Source organism: Filicampus tigris, chromosome 14 (genome assembly GCF_054856515.1).
Source record: "Filicampus tigris isolate MCC_2025a chromosome 14, RoL_Ftig_1.0, whole genome shotgun sequence".
NCBI lineage: Eukaryota > Metazoa > Chordata > Actinopteri > Syngnathiformes > Syngnathidae > Filicampus > Filicampus tigris.
In genome coordinates this window covers 11,130,239-11,146,960 of record NC_141230.1, presented here as the reverse complement: position 1 = coordinate 11,146,960, position 16,722 = coordinate 11,130,239, and the positions used below count along the sequence as shown (strand labels likewise).

General features: G+C 41.0%; 1 protein-coding gene across 1 annotated transcript in view; it reads right to left on the bottom strand.

Moving 5' to 3' along the window:
• Positions 1-16,722, bottom strand: part of col4a1 (collagen, type IV, alpha 1) — a 37,043-nt gene that overhangs the window by 17,746 nt on the left and 2,575 nt on the right. Inside the window, exon 3 of the mRNA XM_086052459.1 lies at positions 609-662. Within this exon, the coding sequence (XP_085908585.1) occupies positions 609-662 (54 nt within the window). The remainder of the gene's footprint in view (positions 1-608; positions 663-16,722) is intronic.

Here is a 16,722-nt window from a genome sequence, read left to right as displayed (position 1 = left end):
CTACATCGGAGTGCAATTACAAATATGAAAATAGTAAGATTAATATATTTTAAAATATATTAAAAGTAAACACAAGTAATAATAATAGCAGTGACATTTGTAATAAATACTATAAAGAAGTTGTAAATATTCTGTTTAAAATAATAGTATTCCTGTTTTTGTGAAGACCATTTTTGAAAGAGCTCTTGTATTTGATCTCATTTTGTTGTTCAGATGTACATATCACTTTAAATAGGCAGTGAGCATTTTCTCTGGATCGTGAATTGTAAGCCATTTTTCAACTTGGGGATGGTATTTTTGCCTTCAAGTACCTGAGTGAACAATGTAAACATGTTCTCAGAAGTGGAAATGTGCCACTTTTCATTGTGCACCTGTGAGGCCTTCAAATTGTACATCCGGATACGCTCTAATTCAGCTAACATTCGCTAACATTTAGGTCACTGCTTGGTGACTGACACTTAGCCACAGTCAACCCCACTGAGTGAACAGTACACTACTTTGAGACTGTACAGTACGACTGCGAGCATACAAGACCAAGAGGCCTAATGGAGCAGAAAAATGCATGAAATTGCAGTGACCTCAGCCAACGTGATGATAAAACTTCTTACCTTGGCTCCCGTCACACCACTGCAGTCACATTTTCCACATGATGCCCCACAGCCCTGGGAAAGAACAAGAAGAGAAAGGTTCATATTGTGTCTTATTTGGTGTTCAGTTGCTTAGACTTCCTATTTCAAATAATAATAATAATTTCCACGAATTGTGCAGGTGTACCTAATAAAATGTCTAGTGCACTATTTTAATTCTGACAGACAAAAATAGTAGGTCAAAGAGCAACACCGTTGGGGTTATCAAAAGTCTGACGATTGAAACATTCATGTAAATATGATGAGGTTGATGATAAATCTCTCTCATTGTGCTCGACTACGTCACGAGTGACACAAACACAGCTGGTCCCACCGCCTCCCCTCCGCCCTCTCCCCGGCTTCCTCTGCTCTGGGGTCTCCAGAGGCTGAGCCCTGAGAACGAGCGCGCAGCGCCTCATCCATTGTGCAGCTGTTTGCGCACTCACGTGCCAGGCGTTCAGCCAAAAGCCTGTCAGGGGGTTTGCGGTGCTGGTCTGGACATGTTTGCCGAGTTCTGACCACAAGAAACATCTCGCTCGTTCTCACAGCAGCAACAAATGAACAGCTCGCCCCCAAACATGAAACCTATTTGCTGAATTTGAAACTTCACTTCCTGTCCAGATAGAGCTTTATTCCCCCTCTTTCCTATTTAGACGCAATCCTCTAACATAAATGTACAAATTTGGGCCTGGTTGAAACGCAAATGCAGGCTTCAAATCCTACCTGGAATCCTAACTGGAAAACCTACCTCAGAATTTAAACCCTGATTTGAAACACTCACTTGAAACCCTTATACTTATTTGTTTGACACCCTAATTTGAAACCCTATCTTGAAACCATAAACCAGGCTTCAAATCCTAATTGGATTCCCCAAATCCCAAAACCCTACTCAGGTTTGGAACCCCAACTTGAAAACCCAACACTTGCTTAAAACTAACCTGATCTTGAAACCCCATTTTCAAACCCTAACTCAGGATTGAAACCCTAATTTGAAACTGTCATTTCAAACCCTAACCCAGGATTGAACCCTACTTTTGAAATCCCAATTTGAAACTATAACCCAAGATTCAAACCTTAACTGAAATCCCTAATCTGAAACCCTAAACCGGTCTTGAAACTCTAATATGAAACATAACACTTGCTTGAACCTTAATTTGAAACCCTAACCACAGATTGAAACTGTAACTCTTTTTTGAAACCTTAATTCGAAACACTTACACCTCCAAAACCATAAATGTAGTCTGACATCCTCTCTAGCATGAAACCTTTACCCCACCTTGAAACCCTAAACCTTGCTTGAAACCTTAATTTTAAACCCTACAACTTGTTTAACACCCTAGCCCTAATATAACACACTAATTTCAATTTGAAAGCATAACCCAGGCCTCAACCGCTATCTGTAATCCCTAACATCAAACCTTAACCTGGTCTTGAAAACCCCCATTTGAAACACTAACCCTTGCTTGAAACCATAACACTGGTTTAAAACCATTACCCTGGTTTGACACTCCAACACCCTAAAAACAGTTGGGTTGAAAATAACACAATTTGGGGTCAAAAGTGGCCCGATCCACCAATTGGGTCAATTTGACCCAATCTTATTTAGAACATTAACCCTAGTCTGAAACACTAATAAAAATTTTAAGACCCTCGTCCTGGTTTGACACCTTACCCCAGGTTAGAAACCCTAACCGTTGTTTGCTGACCCAACACTGACTTTAAACCTTAATTTCAAATGCTAACATGAAACCATATCGCTGGCTTCAAACCCTACTTTGAAACCATAAAATTAAACCATTAACCTTGTCTGAAACTCTATCCCAGGCTCGAAACCCTAATTTGACACCCACACTAAGTGGACCAAGATGTGGTTCTAAGACTGTCTGACTAACATGGGATTCTCATCCACCCAGTCCCACACTCTCACCGCCATTTTTAACACGTGTGGTCCGCGAAGGTGCGCCATTTCCCCCCTAATTCTGAGCCCCTTAAACACCTTTCTCGCCATCTCAACTCTTTGTGTACGTGCGGACAAAACACCTGCTTCACATCACATTAGAGTGATAAAAAATCTGGATAGGGAGCATTTGCACCAAAAATGAGCCACATATGTGCTTCATTATGAAAATAAAATTGTGGCTCGCGGCAATCAGAGCTCCCGGTGTTGGATTAACAAGATTAATTTTTTGGGGGGGTCGTGAGAGAACATGTGTGCCTATCATCAGCAGCACTCACATTTAAATCTCAGCTGAAATGTTCCAGCACATTGCAGAGCTTGAAAAGTGATGAAAAGCACCCAGCCCTTCACGACATCAGCCAGCAGTAGAGGAGGCCTTTATTTTTACAAATGCATTTTTATAATATCATATACTGTATACAGGGAGAGTATTTTGTTCATTTTCTCCACAATAATGTTTTGTTTCTTCCTAAAATGAATATTAATATTGTTGTAAAGGCATACAATTTGATACCTAATAGTGTACCGGTACCTAATAAAGTGTCCGCTGAGTGTTTATGGTAATGCAATAATTTTGGGCTCAATTTAATACAGTAATCCCCCTTCCATTGCGGGTTCCAGACCATCCCTAAAATAAAAGAAAAACACAATATCGATTTATCTAAATACACCCTAAACATGTTTTTATACAATTTACAGCTCCTACATTTTCTAAAGTTTCAAACATAGTTTTAATATAATACAAACACATGTATTAACATACATATATTGAGAGGGACCAAAAGCAATGGATAACACTAAAGTATTGTACAAACAGAGTAGTCCCACTATATGTTTACAGCAAACAAATCCTGTTTTTTTTACAAACTAACAAATATATCTTCTCGCGGTATGACTCAATAATCAGCCCTAAAGATGGACATGACAAAATGAACCTACAGCTGTTGCATTCTGTAGGTGTAAAAAGCAGGATTAAAAAGGATGGACATTCAATAATCTTCAGCAAAAAAACAAGGAAGAGATGAAAAACTGTACTTCCTGTTTTCAATCTTCTTTAGTCAAATTTAGTGTCAAATTAAATAGCGTATTCTATCTAGTGGTCGACAGTGGAATTTCAACCCCCAAAAAAATGCGGCAAAACCAAACAGAGTTATGAACTGAACAAAACAAATCCGCAAAATTGAAATAAATAGAAATCTATTGACTATATATCGGACATATACAGATGGGACTTCAAGCCCTTCTTCTTTTTGGCATAATGGAGTATTTTTCAACTGTGGAATAACAACTTTTTAACAAAGCTATGAAGAACTGACACTTGTATGCCTTATCAGAAAAGATGTGCCCGAATTTCCAGACGATGCAGAGAACAAACACAGGGCGCAGACGGTGTTACTTTGTGACTGGTGAGTCTGGTGCATGTCTGCAGCCTTACGCGTCTAGAAATGAAGTATGTCATGCCTAAATCTGGATGCCTCTCTGAAGAACAAATAAGGTGTCTTCTGGTTTCCTGGATATTACCAGTGTGTATTTGTTTACCGGGGATGGAGCACATTCCGGCCCAAAATGGCAGCAAAAGGCCAAAATTGCACTGAGGTGTGCACCGGCACTGTAACACAGTCAGGAATGTCCGTGTGAAGAGGCTCAGCAGCACTCTCAGAATAAACCTGACATCATCGGATATGCATGCCAGTCTGCCAGTGACGTGAGCTTGTCTAATGGTTAGAGATGTTTGGACAAAACAGACAGCAATATTAACATAACTATGACTTGTAGAAAGCAGGTCTGAGTGTTTGGAAGTGTTGGATAAGTGGGCCCCCAACAAGAATTTGGGGAACAGGCTCCCTATTGGCCACTTGTAGTAGCACATGTGCATTAAAGTCTGTACAAGCAGTCTGTAGCATAATAATGCTGGTTATTGCACTTTGATTACTACAGCGGAAATAAATCATTTGCACAAGGGAAGACTTTTCTCATTTTCCTTTATGAACAAAATCTTTACTGGCGACAACTGGATTGTTGTGTGCCTTTTTGGTGAATGTAGAATGAGAGCACAAAAACATCTGGCCAATGTCATCCACAGAATTTTCACTCAGCGTATCTCCTGCAAAAACATGCCAGCGTTCGGACCATTCTGTAAGTTCCAAAGTGTGTCCCCCATGGGATTGTACACACACACACAAAACCACAAAAAAAAGGATACGTTGACCTTCACTGTCTAATATTCTCTACCACCTTTGACCTCCATGGGACGTAAAAGTCAGGAATGAAAGCACGTGTAAATCTGCCGCCTGCAGGCGGAGATTTGCGATTTGAATCAAAACTGGGAAACTTCTTCCTCACAACATTTCTTGAGGATGTTTAATGAAATCATGAGAATGCATTTTTAGTTAGAATTATTTTGCCTGCCTGTCCGTTTCTTATCACAAATACTGCATATATTTGGTCTTTGAATTCGGCAGGTTTAGTGAAATAGCGAAAAGATACCCAAGCAGTACGTCTTGCACTTAACAATAAAAATAAACAACTCTTTCCGTTAGACAGCTGCTGAAAAAACAGGTGGTGCCACTTGGTAGCTATAATTATACCTTTACCACCCTGCTGATTTGGTAAGGGAGGACTTGGTTTAAAAACAAAAAACAAAAAAACAGGGCTTTATTCTCTACCAGCTAATGAGAACTGTGTTGAAAAAGAGATGAATCACTTAATTAATGATCCAAATAAAATATGTATCAGATTGGTCTCACTGTGCATGTAGAGTCTGCTTTTCAATCAATACTATTAGATCCATCCATGGTTTTATTAGAAACCAATTTTTGTGCTTACACTGGCTGCTAGCATGTTGCCATCCTGGCCATAGCCCAGACATGAAGAAGATGGAAGATTGTTGTCACAGGTACTAAACAGCCAGTACTTGCCAGAAATTTCCTTCAGATTCTTCAATGTTGCTACCGGCCTATTGGCAGACTCCCTGACCAGTTTTTCTGTCACTATCGTGCCATATTTTCTCTACTTGATGATGATTGTTTTACATCACCAAAATGTGATATTTGAACCAGGGTGTGTATCCTTTTTTGTATCCACTGTAGACACGTCTGTAGTCACTGAAAACTTTTTAAACCACTTGCAAACTTGACTGTTTATTGGTAACATTGTTTGAAGCACATTGGTCGAAATGGTCCGTCCATTCGTAACGTATTACATCACCCTACTCGGCGAACCAGGAAGAACAAAACTACCCCACTCCTGAACTTTAAAGCAAAACATGTGAACAGTTCAGCTTTCGGGGAGGTCTGTGAGAGTGTCAGTGTAAGTGAGTCATTCCTTTACATCAAAGACGAAGTACGTAGGTCTTTCAGCATTTCTGACTTCACTGCCTTGCTTTTACAGCCCAACGTTTTACAAGCATTTGCCGGCACCTTGCGTTGATTCTACATAGCCTTCTCACGTTTCACCTGTTGTTTGTTTACCATGACATGACCTTCAACATTGCCAGCACATATACACACACAAAAAAAAACAACACAAAAAAACAAGGTTAGCGGCAAGGTTGAAGGAAACAAGGCAAGGTCAAAACATGAACATTTTGTAGCCCTCTGATTATAGATTTCATTGCTTGAGTTGAAGAAAACAAATGTTTTCTCAACACTTATTCCAAAAGAAGGAGCAGCCTTGACGAAGACGGTTACGGTTACATATCTGTTGTCAAAGTTAAGATAGAACTTATTTTTACACTTGTATAAAGTTAAGAAAGAAGGTTTTGGACTATTTTGGTTGAGTTTCCCAACTAATTGGTCGTAATAGAATCTGTCAAACTATTAGTCAGAAGTAAATATTACACATTGCTATTAAATTGAACGTGTCCTTGAATGTTCACATGTGTATGCTCTTGTGAGGTCCACTGAAATAATTGATGGAAGTCTTTCAAGCTCCCGTTTCTCCTTTGCAGTCGGTCCCAAATCCGCTACAGATCACATGTATTCAGCAGCGCTCATTTATGGGCCATCAAGCAGACTCGCGCTCTTGTTATTGTTAATTTACCACAGGAGCGTCGTAATGGTCTGGGCCGCTTAACCTTGGAAACGACCCAATAAAGATAAGCTCGTTGCGGTAAACCACACATCATGGCTTCCATATGGAGTCAGCTGGGATCACCGTCACTACAGCCGTGTCGGAAATGAAGCATGTCTTCAGTCGGCGCAATCAGGTTTGCTGTCTCAGAGAGGGTTTTTTTCTTCCAAGGAAAACATACACGTGTGAGAAGTCAGGTACTGTGTTTTTTTTTTTTTTTTTAAGTTGGCTGCTGGGACATTCTTGACCTTCTCTGGTACTGACAGGTTAGAATGAGAGGAGGCGTTGAAGGGAATTTTCTGTCCAACTGCCATACTTGGAAGACCATCTTCCCGGTACAAATCTCTCTGTAAACAGCGGGAACATGTGTATGTGCGTGAGCAGAGGTGAGCTGGATTGTGTGGATGTGGATGATGTCATAGTCTCCTCTTTGCTATATGCTTTTCAAGTGTCGAAGTCTTTGGCTATCACTAGCTTCTTTTTTTTTAAACTGTCTTTTTTGACAGCAATCATTTTGACCTATAAAAAGTAGGGAACTAAAAAAAAAAAAAAAAAAAAAAAAGACGACTTCCATGAAACTTTGGGTGCCATTTACACAACCTTTTTGAATTGTCAATTACACTTCAATATGACCGCGTCTTCTGACTCTAAAAACTGAAAAATAGCATTCAAAGTGGACATTTTTGAAAATTATAACGGCTTTTATTTTAAAATGAAAGGAAAAGGGGTCCAGCAGCAGGAGAGTTGGTGATATACAGTGCGTTACGATAAGTTAACAAGTTGGCAATCGTTGCTATCTGGTTGCTGGCGTGTATGTATGCGGCCTCCTGGTGAGCATCTGGATCAAGGTGCAGATACGTGTACAAGTGTGAGAAACGAATGGAATCAATGGAAATGTCTTTAATTGCCAGTCTCCATGGCTCGGGATGTAGCAATAGCTAACAAACAGATAGACTTAAAACCGTTCATTTGGTATTAGTAAAATCATGATGATTGTCCAAATATTTTTGAACTCCCCAGAAAATGGAGGTACTCTGGCTAATATGTCTGTCATTTTCCAAGGATGAATTGCCATATTTGGTATTTTTGTGAAACCCCTTCAAATACATCTGTGCGTGTACCCTTCGATGATAAACACAATTTTTAAAACTCCCCACTGTTCAAATACTTCTGTCCATCTTCAAATCTAACAGTAGTTCAACACGCTTGTTTCTGTATGGAATCTCCATAACCTTTATAGAAGACTTTATACCTAATTACAAAGGACAGGCAACACAGTAGTAACACATCAACATGCCAGAAGGCACCAAATTGAATCATATTTTACGCAACTCGAGAGCCTCTAAACTAAAACAGATCCTCTTTTGCTGAGAACCGAATGATGTAAAACATGTCCTGCTTCAGGCTGCTTTTGCTACAAGCAATCAGTACCATCTGTAACTAAAAGCAGATGCATCTGCGCCGATCTGTTGAGGCCCTAGTAAAGCAGAAAAAAAATGAAAACCAGCCTGCTTGAGTTGAAATACACGTGCACGGGATGTAAACATGAGAGAAAGGCAAATGAATGCCAGACATTGTCTAATGCACTGTACTACCTTAGTGTAGTCCTACTACATACCATGCAAGAGTGTCAAATGGACAAAGTTAACAACTACACTTTTTCTTTGTTTGTTTATGCAGGACCATATTTACTGCTACCTGTCATCAAAATAGGACAGGAGAGATTTACAGTTAAAGCAACCACATGCAATATTGTAGCCTTTAACGTATACGTTTCCAAATCTGTTTGATAGATGATGAGATAAGGACGGCAGCATCTCTGCTGTTGCCATGGTGACCCCAGATCACCTACAGTGACACTGTAGTGCAAGCAAAGGAGCCAGAAAAGAACAATACTTCCTTATGTTACCCTCACAGACCCTTAATGGTGTTACAAAGCAATCACTGCGAGCACTTCCACTGGGACCGCAGGAAAGTGTACAACATGCCAGCGACTTTGTAATATGAAGCAGGACATTGGGCAGAACCCCACAAGTCCACACCGGACTCATCCAATGCAAAATGAACTCTGCAAATGGGAAAATTGTTTTCGGCAATTTCTCAGGGACGCAATTGGCTGCACTCCACTCAAGTGGCAAATGGCTTATTGCACATGAGGAAGGATTTGATTTTGGGGTCGGGAGGGGTGAGGGAGAAAGAATGATATGACATCTCTGTTCAATGAAACTACAGTACCTCATTGAAACGTTTAAATTGACAACAAACAATCATCACATTTTGGCCAGATTCCAAACCCAGGCAACATCAAAGTCCCCGCTCAGAAGAAAAATGCAGCCATTTGACTTGGGTCTTTGACCCCACCTAATCAGTTCCTGCATCTGCATCGCATCTTGACCAGTCACATGACCCTCCTGGGCTCATCCTGTTGATCTTTCACCTCCGATGAGGTCATTAGAAAGGATTTAAGGGTTCAGAGAACAGCCTTTAATATGAGGCTCATGTAGATAAGCACACTCTTCCTTTGTGTGCTGTGACTTCTGCGTTAAAAGATACTTTGTTCACATATTAAGAAAGACTCTAATCATTGCACCTTGAAGGCCGCCCTAACTCTTACAAACGCACACACACTGGTGCCCCACCCGAGAGTATCTGACCTTAGTTGGACGCTGCCACATCTTAAAAAGGAGAATTCTAAGAAAAAAAATGTTGTAATGTTGCAAAAAATAGTTCCAATATTATATTCATTGGAGAATAAAGTTGGATTTTTCTGACGGGGGGGAGTCTGTGTAGTTCTTACTCACCGAACAGAAATGTGATACATTCACATGAAAGTGTACCTACTGTTGATGGTGGACAAAAAGTTCAATCGATGTTTTTTTAACTTTAGCTTTAACTTGACAACATTCTCAGCAGTACTCATCATGCATATCATATATTTAAAAAAATGTTTTCTCATATTTTGACTTTTTCCTTATAGTACCGTATAATGGCATCTTCATCCTTTTTAACAATGTCTGCTTTTGTAATTTCTTGCAACAATGACAACTTCTCATAAAATACCCATTGTCTCATAAAATTATGCATTTCTTTCTTGCAATGTTTAACTTTACTGTAAAAGAAAATTACAAATTCATCCTTGTCAAATTACTTTTTTTTTCTCGTAAAATTCAGACATTTTCCCCTTCACAATTTTCTATTCAGTTTGGCCTCTAAACTTCTTCATAGAATCTGGGTTGGCGGTTTGTTTCTTAGCCAAAGACATGTACAGAAACAACTGCATCGAGTATGTGTCGTCCGCAGTACAAGGGAGTCAATGTGTTGTGATGTCATCGAATAGTCCCGAATAGCATGCATGTTGTGGGTGTGAGAGCAAGCGTCTAACTTTGTTTAAGCACTTGTTCCCTGTGAGAAAGGCTCTGTTCACTTGAAGAACACTCGAGCTGTGGCCCTGTGAATGCGCAGCAGTGTGACACAGGATGTCGGCTGGAGGAAGCCGTTCTTTCTCCAAAGAGGAAGGCCTCTCTTCCTTTGCCTTTTATGCTCACAAAGACAAGAAGGGGTTGGGTCGCCTCCTCAGGAGGGCTCTGCCTTCTGGAACGCATGAGGACAGCGAACGAGTCTGCACGACTACTAGAATATTCTCACTGTAGTAGTCCACGTCGACCAGACACAACATGCGTCCCTAATATCTGGGGTTATTTTCATTTGTTTTTTCACCGTCAAAAGGATCAGTGTGAGAGTCACTGGACCCGTCCAGGAAAAATATATCATTGAAGCGGACTTCCAATACATCCTGACGAGATTGGCCACATGTGTGCAATTGAAGTGCTTTGCTATGTGTTCGTTCTTGAATTCTAACATGTTCTTGTCTCTTTGTCAAAGGGCAGGCATTTCTCTCTCTTTGGACCCATGGTGTCTTATTTAGCAGTCACATTCAATAAACAGCACAAAATTCCTTCAAATGCCTTGTCCACTCAGTGCGAAAGCACCATTAAAGTGCAAGTCAACCCAAACATATTTTTTTTCAAGAATATGTTCCCAGCAGGCCCATAAGTCTAAACAAGGCATTCTGAGTTTGTGGAATATGAGTTAAGCAGTAAAATCCACCCATTTTTAGCCATCTCAAGGGGAGGCCATTTTGTCACTTTTGTCGACTGAAAATGACATCGCAACTGCTCAGGGCTCAGGTAATGACCAATCACGGCTTAGCTTCAGAAAACAGGTTAGCTGTGATTGGTCGTTACCTGAGCCCTGAGCAGTTGTGATGTTATTTTCAGTCGAGAGAAGTGACAAAATGGCCGACCTCAGTGATGGCTAAAAACAGGTGGATTAACTCTTATTCCACAAATGCAATGTTTATCAGAATACCTTGTTTCAACTAGTGGGATTGTTTGGGTTGACTTCCCCTTTAAAGGAAAAGATTGGGTAAAATTCACTTTTCAGCATTCGATTACTCAGTGTGTATAAGGAATAAAAATGAAAACATCAATGGCAACTGATATCCTGAAAAAAAAAAGGGTTTAGCAGATTACGCATCAAAACAATGACATACCCTGTATGCAGCCATATTGGACATTTTGGACGCTTCATGTAATCCCTGTGACGTCATGCATGATGTACACTTGCCTTTATTTTGGATTTGTTTACTGGTGCTTTTGTGCTATAAAAATGCCGGATGGCAAATAGGGCCATTAGTGAAGTAAAAACGTGGACAGCTGACATTAGCATCTAGCCGCTAGCTATCAGTCATTCTCAAAAGATTTGTTCAGATTTTCCATAACATAACATTTGTTGAGATTTTCCATAACGCGACAGGTGTTTTCAGAATGATGGAAACATTTATGTGTAGTCTGCGAGGCGCTTTCATCAAAGTTAAGATACTGCTGGAAGACGTTTGTAGTTCTAACTTTGTTAGATAACATTTTGCCTTTAATTGTTTCCGATGGGGAAATTTGGTGGTGATCTGATTAAATATTGCACTCAATGTTGTGGCTGCTGCATGTAGCTGACCAAATCTCTTGGAAGTGCAGTACATTAAACTAAAAAATGAGAGAACAGGAAAATAGCAGGAACTTGTTTCAAAGGAGTCTTTTAATCCCAATATCCTCTAAAAACACTTGTGATGATAACCATCTACAATCCAAAACAACTCTCTATTGTTATTTTGCTTCCATATCAGGTTGCGCTGTATCCCCTGCATCACTGTGACGTCATGTCACTGTTTGAACCTGAAAATTGCCTGACGCGCTTGTTTCATCAAAACAGATGTGCTGTCAGATCACTTAATAGACCAACTAGAAGGATCTCCTCACGTGAGCCGTGTCATGTGACCTGTCTAACTCATTTCCTGCGTGGAAGCGATCTGATTAAGCTCTGGAAGGAAAAACAGCGCCATTGAGGGTTGTGGTTGTCAGGAGCCTCCAGCAAGGACAGGTGGAAAAAGCATCTGCTTATTTTGAAAGGTTCAGAGTGAATGGACCTTGTGCATTCTTGGTTTCTGGGAATTACAGGCAGGATTGAGTCTGGCTTTACCATCAAACGTAAATGGTCGTAACAGACCACAACCATGACTTAGAGCGGCAAGGACGGGAATGTGAGGCATGGTACATTTGGGTCATATGTTTTCAGTTATGTGCACTTCCCACATACATGGATGCATCCCATAGCTCGAGGCCATCGCTAGCACCCATCCCTGACATAGTAAAATAATACATAAAAGGACAGATACTGTATAAGGTGGTGCACAAAACATTGTACAGGGATGTTGCACTGGCCAGAATTAACCCATTCAATTTTTTTCAATATTTAGATAAAGGTGCAGGAACCGGAAATTAGGTTTAGGTGACTACGGACTAAGTATAAATTGGGGTTAGGTTGCCACCTTAGAAAGAGAACTCCTTCGTGAACCTAAAGTTGCGGGGCCGCTGTACGCTTCAATAGTGGCTCACAGCGCAAAAAAAGCTAAGAACAAAAGTGGAAAAAATCGGGAAGGGCCACATTTTTGTTGCTTGTCTACCCATATGCTAGTTTAATGGAAATCGAATGGGTTGTTTTTGCTTAATCGCATTGACTAATGAGCAAATCAGTGAGGGTTAAAAAGAAAATACATAGAATACTCAACTGAACTAAACTGTACTGCTTTTAAGATGATCTACACTCACACAATGAGGGGCTCCATGTGAACTCCATCAGGCAGATCATCTTGTGCAATGACTTCTTAGTATACACAGCTGATTTGTCCCCCTCATAACATACACACCCACAATGAGCAACATCCACAGGGGCATAGACAAATGAGCCGTCATTGGCTGAGTGTAGGAAATCTATTCTATGGTTCATTTCAATCTTTAGTTAAGCAACTGGAGTTTCATTTTTAGGTTTTTTACTGTGTTTGTCTGGAGTGGCGGTCAACCATTGTGAGTAGCGCTGTCAGAGAGGTATTAGTTTAACGATAGGTTTATTCAATACAATACAATGCAACTTTATTTACTGTATCCAGCGCATTTCTCAACAGCTGCAGCTGCAACAAAGCACTTTACACTTGACAAAAATTGCAATAATACAACAACAAAGACAATCAAGGCAATAAATTAAAACAAATTAATGATACTAGAACATACACAGTAGACACGGCAAAACAGCAGAACAGTGTCAGACTCACTTTGGGTCAAAAGCCAAAGAACAAAAATGTGTTTTCGTTTTAAAAAATGGACAGGTTGTGGTATGCTGTCTTCATATTTTGTTTACAATATTTACATCATTTATTAAAATGAAAACCAATTCAATCTGATGCAATTTAATAGTGAGCGCTAGATGCTACTATGCTAATATGCTAGCTGGTGAGTGTGCCAAAATAGTGATAAATACTGTGGCTGGTCATAGAACGTACTCTAACTGCAGATACAAGAACATAATGAAACATTTGCTGTGGAAAACCTGAGTAGACCTTGTTTTTTATCCCGCACCTGTCACGGTGATGGAAGTTTGCCGAGAACAGCTGGAATGGGCTGCAGCCAAAACTTTCCTCTTTGTACAAAAATGCAGAATGTGGTAAAATCTGTCATCTTTGTTATCATCCATCAGTTACAACAAATGGACACACAGGTCAAGACCTGTGTAGCTGAGAACCATATGATTGCTACGGAGGTGCCATTCCGTTCCATCAATTTTGCTTCTCAAAGCATTGTCACCTCTATCTCATCAGCTCCCATCTATGTGTCAGCAATCTAACGCCTCAGTTTACCCGCCGACCATAAAAACAGCGCACTTTTAGGAAAGCAACCGTTCCAGAGGGTCTCAATTCACAGAGATAATGTGCAAGAATTATAAGTCTTGGACCAGAGAGGAGTTTTGTGTGTGAAAAGTAGAACACAGCTGTGACAAGTCTCAGCGAAACGCTTGGACCACAAGGAAGCCTTTGGCGGCAGTAGCTCGATCCATAAAAATTTGGCGGATGAGGAGCCCAGAGGGTCACAGGTTTAAGGACTTCATTGGACCATAGACTCGAAATCATCCTAATGATTAAATCAAGGCCAGATTCTAGTGAGAAACAGGAAAGGCACCGGAGCTACAGCCGGGGTGCGACACCTGGACTAATTTATTTATCTTTCAGACAAGTTTCTGTACTTGTGTTGTGATTGGTATTCTGTGTCCAGACATGTGAACTACGTCATCAACCTTAGACAATCACCATTTTGTCAGATTGATGCATATAGGCCAATATCAGACGGTTTAGCCATTAAACTGTTCATTTTCATGATTCGAATGCTTTGGTGACATTGGGAGCAATGTGGAAACATAACATTCTACCTTGCCATCCATTGTCGGTAGCTAAGAAGAACGTTACGGACATGTCTGCTTAAACACATGCAACATACTTTACAGTGATCACAGCTCATTTCAGGAACGAAAGTTGTTGTTTGCGGTATGTTTCTATAAGGAAAATACAACTTTACTTTAAAGAGGAAGTAAACCCAAACATATTTTTTTAAGAATTTGTTCCCAGTAGGCCCACTATTTGAGAAAAGGCATTGTGATTAATATTGTTATAATAAAGTTTGTGGCATATGGATTGTGCAGCAAAATCCACCCGCTTTTAGCCATATCAGGGGGCGGCCATTTTGTCACCTCTGTCGACAGAAAATGACATCACAGTGTCTCAGGGCTCAGATAACAACCAATCATGGCTCAGCTTCAGAAAATAGGTGAGCTTTGATTGGTTGTTACCCAAGCCCTGAGAGACTGTGATATCATTTTCAGTTGACAGAAGTGACAAACTGGCCGCCCGCAGAGATGGCTAAAAACGGGTGGTTTAAATCTTATAACACAAACGCAATATTTATCAGAATGCGTTGTTTCTACTAGTGGGCCTTCATATAACATATTCTTGAATAAAAGTTTGGTTTGACTTCCTCTTTAAGACATTGGCAATTCAAAATGGGACATCATCATGTAAAGATGCTGTTTAATCCTCAGTAAGCCCTGACACGAGCACACAGACAGTAGGCAAAAATGGGCCATACCTGCCACACTGCTTGAGCATGAGGGTCAGAGGAGACTTATCTTTGTCGCCAACGAACGCCTGTCAAAATACAAAGACAACCGACATAGTCGCAACTCTTCCAAATGTAGGCATTTTTACAATGCTGAGAGCAGAGGGTCAGGAAGGTTGCTGCAGTGCTTGGCTGGTGGCCTGTCACAGTGAGAAGGCCAGCTGTTGTCTCAGTGGGAGGCGGTTTTGTTCGTTCATCCTGAGGATGAGGTGCGAACCAAAACTACAAGCACCCGCCGACGTTGGCCCATCAAACTAGGTGTCGCACGGATTTTGACAGTCTTGACCACGCATTCCGCAGGTTGCGGCAGGATTAGCAAATGCCAGAATTTCCCAGGCCAAACCAGAAGTTGAGGCTTACATTTCCCACCAGCTAGCTACCGGATAAACGTCCAATTCATCCCACACACAAACTCTCTGCAGGAATCTGCTAATCACCTAAGCTAGAATCCTCCTCCTCTTTCTCCTCAAGGACTTGACTCATTGTGGCCACAGTAAGTGACCACCAAGGGAGAGAAACTATTCTGGTGGTGAAATTCATTCAGAATCAGGTTTCACAAACAAAAATATGAGAGCCAAGATCCTGCTAGCAACCAGTTACAACCAGGCGGAAGGTTAAAGGAAGGACAACTTACATTATCTTGCATTGTTGCCTTCCAAAAGGCAATCAGCTCAACCTCTTAGCTGGGTTCAGGGTTGCAGCATGACAAGGTGTTTCTATACTGTATATTCATCCATGGCCTTAGTTCAATACCAGAGATTGTGACATAGACCAAACAAGAGGTTGCGTTCTGTGGAAGGCCACACAAAGTACGAATAATCAGTGAAAAGTTAAATGTATGCAAGCTTGTGTAAATGTTTGATTTCAAATATGCGTCACCCCGGCTGTCTTTATGTGTCACCCCTCTCTCTGCTGACAAGACCCATCGTGGGCAGCAGCGCTACTCCCGGCATTCAAGCCAATATTCCGAATTTCTGTTTCATTGGTGTCATCGGATCAGCCACAAGATGCTCCGCCAAACATAAAACCCCCTCGTCCCTAGTGTGCTCCAGAATTTAATCAGTCCAGATGTTGTGTGTCACTCTTGTGTTGCTTGGAAAGTGGATAAGCCGCCTCTGCTTATTTAAGCCCGCAAATTAGCTCATCTGAGTTTGATGAGAAGAACTTGAAACATAGTGGATGATGAACCGAGGGAAGCCTCGTGTGATAACGTCAGACTCCCCCATGAGGTGTCTTTCCTCTCGTTGCGCTACAACCGAATCTGTTCTTCGTCATCTTGACATGAGATGGTCCTCTGGAATCTCCTCCCCCTCACCTGCACTTGTGCTGCATCCGCGTGGGTGAGGAATGTGCTGGAAACGTCACCAACTGTGATGGTACCAAAGGCTTTCAGCAGACATCTCCACTTGGCTGGATATCATCCTACATGAATGCATAGCAACCAGACGACGCTCTTCATATTGTTTTGCAATTAAAAGCCAAGCGAACGAGATCACTTCTCGAGATCGTTAAGACT